At 27.3% G+C, this 4,672-nt stretch overlaps 1 protein-coding gene across 8 annotated transcripts in view; it reads right to left on the bottom strand.

The window, feature by feature from the left end:
• Window positions 1-1,481: 1,481 nt before the first annotated feature.
• LOC100211309 (uncharacterized) overlaps window positions 1,482-4,672 on the bottom strand; it is a 41,334-nt gene continuing 38,143 nt past the window's right edge. For 5 of the 8 annotated variants that reach the window (XM_065812221.1, XM_065812218.1, XM_065812222.1 and 2 more), the window contains 4 exons: window positions 3,463-3,777; window positions 3,154-3,315; window positions 3,053-3,077; window positions 1,482-2,962 (listed from right to left, as the gene is read on the bottom strand). In XM_065812221.1, the coding sequence (XP_065668293.1) occupies window positions 1,644-2,962; window positions 3,053-3,077; window positions 3,154-3,315; window positions 3,463-3,777 (1,821 nt within the window). In that variant the 3' untranslated portion in view covers window positions 1,482-1,643. The remainder of the gene's footprint in view (window positions 2,963-3,052; window positions 3,078-3,153; window positions 3,316-3,462; window positions 3,778-4,672) is intronic. The other 3 variants (XM_065812225.1, XM_065812224.1, XM_065812223.1) reach the window with 1 other exon arrangement.

The raw sequence follows: 4,672 nt of genomic DNA, 5'->3' as shown, positions 1-4,672 counted from the left end.
AACATTGTTTTCAAATGTAATGTATAATTTTAAATTATCATGATTTCAAATTATTATTAAACATTATTTTTGTTGTTGTTTTTGACTTTTAAGTTTATTTTCTAAATGCACCCCAAAAACCACATCACTATTAGGTTGAACTTGGCTCAAAAATGTAAAAAATAATACTGCAAAATAATTTAACTTTATAATTATTATTGAAAAGGGCACTTAAGGGCTTATAAAAAAGTTAACTTTGCAAACTTGATCTGACATTTACATGTTTTATGGTGTTTTTACTGAAATATTTGATTTAAAAAACCAGAGAAATTTTTAGAAAATTAGCTTGAAAATTAAAAAAAATCAAACCCTTATATTTTTTGGTGTAAATCGGACTAGCTTCATTCCAATAAGTAACTGTGTGGTTTTTGGGGTGCAATAGTTTTTGCGGTGCATATACTTGTATAGGACTTTTTAACCAAGGCCTTTTTTTTATTTTAGCTGAAAGTTAAGTTTTTAAAATAATTTTTTTAAAACCTTTTCTTCGTTTGGACTAAAAAGGAGAAAATAATTTTTTATTTAGATTTTACCTATTTGAGCTTAATTTTATAAAACTGTTCCTTGGAAATTCAAAAATATTTACATTTTCTAAATTTATTGAAACGCAAGGACACTTAAAAGGTGGGGCACGTTAGCAGAGGAGTAAAACCTAACAAATTAGGACGATGACGAAGGTTAAACAATTTATAGGAAAAAAGCCCCACCTTTTCAACGTCCTTGCGTTTCAATAAATTTAGATGAAAATTTTTAGAATTTTAAAGGAAGTTTTATAGAATTAGGCTCAAATCTAAAAAACAAAAATATTATTTTCTCCCTTTTAGTCCAATTGAAGAAAAGGTGTATTTAAAACAAAAAAATTTTAAATAACTAATATTCTTTAATAAGCGTTACTTATCTACTTTCTAAACTTGTAAACTTTTTTATACGATATTTCCGATAAATGCAATTTTCTTAGAATTTCTCATAGACGAGTTTCGTTTTGAAATGATTTGTTTTATTGCAAAGTATTATGATGCTACATTCTAAAGCGCATTTTCTTCGATTATCTTTTATTTAATTTTAAAACGCAATTTGTAAATATTTTAAATTTAGTAACAGCTTATCTCTTTAAAATTATCAAATCCCTTCGAGAATATTTAATGAAACACTTTAATATATAAGTTAATTAAATTTAGACAAAATGAGAAAAAACTAAAAAATTATTAATTTCTCGTGATCCAAGTGATCTAACAGCTTATGAATGGCATTTATACAAAATGTTAGGCGGATTGAATTAGGAAAAAAAATACAGGTCTCTACGATAAGTGGAAGGTGCTTAAATAAGCCTCTGAATCTGATAACATTTTTGTTGTTGTTATTCGGACATACTTACAACGCAGTGAAATAAAAAAAAAGGTGTAAAAAAATGGCTGAAATCTAGAAATCAAAAAATAACAAACTGATAGCGTAAGTTTTAATTATTTTTAATATGAAGATTGTATGTATATATAAAAAAAAAAAAAAAAAAAAATTTGTCGACAAACCAAAACTTTGCGTATTTTTCTATAAAGTCCTATAAAGTTAGACACAATTAAAAAATTGAATAAATAGAGATAAAAAATTTGTTAAAAAATAAAATATGGCTCCACAGCATCCGACGGATACCAACCTTGATTGGAGTCCTCAAGTATGCCATATGATAAACCTTCTTTATTTCTTGGTCTTAGTTCATATAATATAGCTCCTACTGAGAAAGTAAGCTCATGTTCAGAATTAGCAACGACATTTGCAATAGCTCTTCTAACATTCATTTGCTCGAGCTTAGTTGAAGGATTAGATCGAGTTGAAGAAGCTATAGAAGATAAACTTTGCGTTGAATAAGAGTTTTTTAAACCTTGCGAAAATAATTTACTTGAACCAACTTGATCGTCTTGTTCGTATAAAAATTTACCATCAGAATTTAAACTCGAAGTTTGAGTACTTAGTTTATTTACATTTTTTAATGTCGCCTCATTGTTTTTCAAAGAAACATCTAATTCTTTTTTAGTGTCTTCATCTGGTGATATACATTCAGATTCCTCTATTATTGCATTTTTTAAATTAGAGAACCGCTTATGCCCAGTCCTTAATCGTGAGTGTCTGTTAGAATCAATTTCTTTATTATAAACTCGTTGGATAAAATCATCATCCTCAGATAGTGAACTTCCGGACATTTTTTGATCCGAGACATTTTGTGAAAGACCTTCGTAAACTATTGGTTTATCGTTTTCTAAACAGTTTTTAGAGAGAGGTGGAGTTTTTTTTATAGTGTTATCATTTTTTAACAAATAATTATTGTCTTCACGAGACGAATCTCGAAGATCTACATTTGCAGAAAAGGAATTTTCGTTAACTACAGATTCAGATTCAATAGAGTTTTTTGATACTTCAGAATGCAAAACTTCTGTCTTTAAAGCTATATTTCCATCTGACGATAGTTGAGAAATATACAATGAATCATTTGGAACAGAATATCGCTTATTTTTTCTAGGAATAGGTTCAAGAAATGGACGATCATCGTCAGGACTTAATTTTACTTGTTCACCTACATTTAAAGAAGGAAGAGACCAAGCCGGTTTCATATTGTTGTTAAATTTATTCGAAAGTTTAAAAAAATTGTTTTGAGGTGTATCTTGGAATGATCGAGGGCGTAGTTTATCGATTGGAGACAGATAATCTTTGTCGCTTTTTGAAGCAATTATTTTTTTATCTTTATGGTTAATATTCGATTGCTTGAAAAAATCTTTTTTGTCTGCATTGCTACATGATTGAGATCTCTCTTCGATATTTGGATTATTTATCAGTTTGTCTTGAATATGCCTTTTTCGCGGTTTTGGTGGAACTGGTTTCGATGGAGGTTCGGTTTTAAATAATACCCTGTCTATTAAACCATTTGATGGATAAGCTAAAAAATAAAGTTTTTAAATTATTAAAACATATATTAATTTTCCAACTTAATGTGCGTAATAATCATATAATTTTTTAAAATAATTACCACAATCATTCTTTAACTCGTTAATCTAAAGATAAAACACATTTTTGTCAAACTTCATAGAGAAAAGAAATCGATAATTTTAAAATATCGCGGAGAACTACCTGATTGCTACAGTCACCATTATCACTATTGTAACCATTGGTAACTTGATATTTTCTTTTTAATGTAATTGCATCTATCATTTGAATTTCACTATCAGACACTGTTCCTCTATCATCAGCAATTTCATTTTTAAATGAATTGCTTATAGATAAGTAAGATGGCTGAGAATTAAAAATTACAATCAAATGTCATAAAATTAAATATATAAATAAAAAAATGAAAAAGATTTTCAAAAATTAGCATTTAAATGAAAAACAAATAAACTAAAGTTGCCTAAATGGAACAAATTAGTAAATGTAATAAGAAACCTGAACATATGATGATGGAAACCAGCCATCACACTCTGTACGTAAACATCTTCCTTTCCACCATCCAGTCTCACTAGTTTTCAACACATCAACTAAATCTCCAACTTCTAACTTGAGTTCATTCTGCTCACAAGGTTCAAATGGGAAAATCGTAATAAAATGGCTTGATCTTGGAGGATCTAAATTTTCATTAGAGCCGTCAGATTTTGTGAACTCTTCTGAATATTTATCAGCTTCTTCTGCTAATTGATTAGATGAATCTTCATCATCAGGAGAGGTAATAGAATCTATCACACTATCCAAGTACAAAATTGACTAAAAAAAGATATCATCAAAATATATTTAGAAATTAAAAAAGATAAATCTTTTAAATTACTCAATCAATATAAATATCTAAATTACTCCATCAATAACTTATAATTATGTATTTATATTCAAATATTAAAATACCATACCCTCTAGATTCTAAAAAATCATTAAAAAAAACAACAACAACCACACAATTCCATGAGGGAAGTTTCATTTTCTAGAATGTTTATTTTTAAATGATATATATCTATATCATTAAAAAAAATAAATGATATATATCTGAAAGAAGCAATGATATAGCTATCATTGCTTTTTTCAAGAAAAAGCAAGCTTTTATCAAGAAAAAATATAATTTTTATTAAGAAAAAAAAAACTTTCCACAAATTTATCTTTAGAAAGTTTGTTGGAAGAAAATATTTTCTTTTTCATTTTTATTATTGCACTGACAATAGCTGCATCATTCCAACAGCACTTTTGAATGATCATTTACTAAATATGATTTATCCTTTGCTCAAAGATTCCAATTTTAACAAATGTACAATATGAAAAATCATCAATCACAAAGAGAAGAAAAGTTCTCAACTAGTTTCTATTCCTATTTTTATTTTATTTTTTACACTTTTTTATTTGCAAACTCCCTGCAAGCTTCTCTGACCAAAATTTTTTCTTTTTTCTTTGTAATGTGGTCTTAACAAAAGTTCTTTAGTGCAACATTATGTTTTCCAATCAAACTTTATCAGTCCTGTTTGATTGTAATCAAAATCAAAAATGGTTTTGATTATCTGGTCTTGTGAAATACTCTTCTGAAACTGATTTACAAAAATGAACCATTCTTAATTCACACATAAAGCCTGCATGTAATAAGTAAAAGATATATGTCCATCAAATTTGATATTCTTAT

The sequence above is a fragment of the Hydra vulgaris genome, chromosome 12 (genome assembly GCF_038396675.1).
Source record: "Hydra vulgaris chromosome 12, alternate assembly HydraT2T_AEP".
Classification (NCBI taxonomy): domain Eukaryota; kingdom Metazoa; phylum Cnidaria; class Hydrozoa; order Anthoathecata; family Hydridae; genus Hydra; species Hydra vulgaris.
The sequence above is the reverse complement of the archived record's forward strand: the minus strand, read 5'-3'. Positions and strand labels throughout refer to the sequence as shown.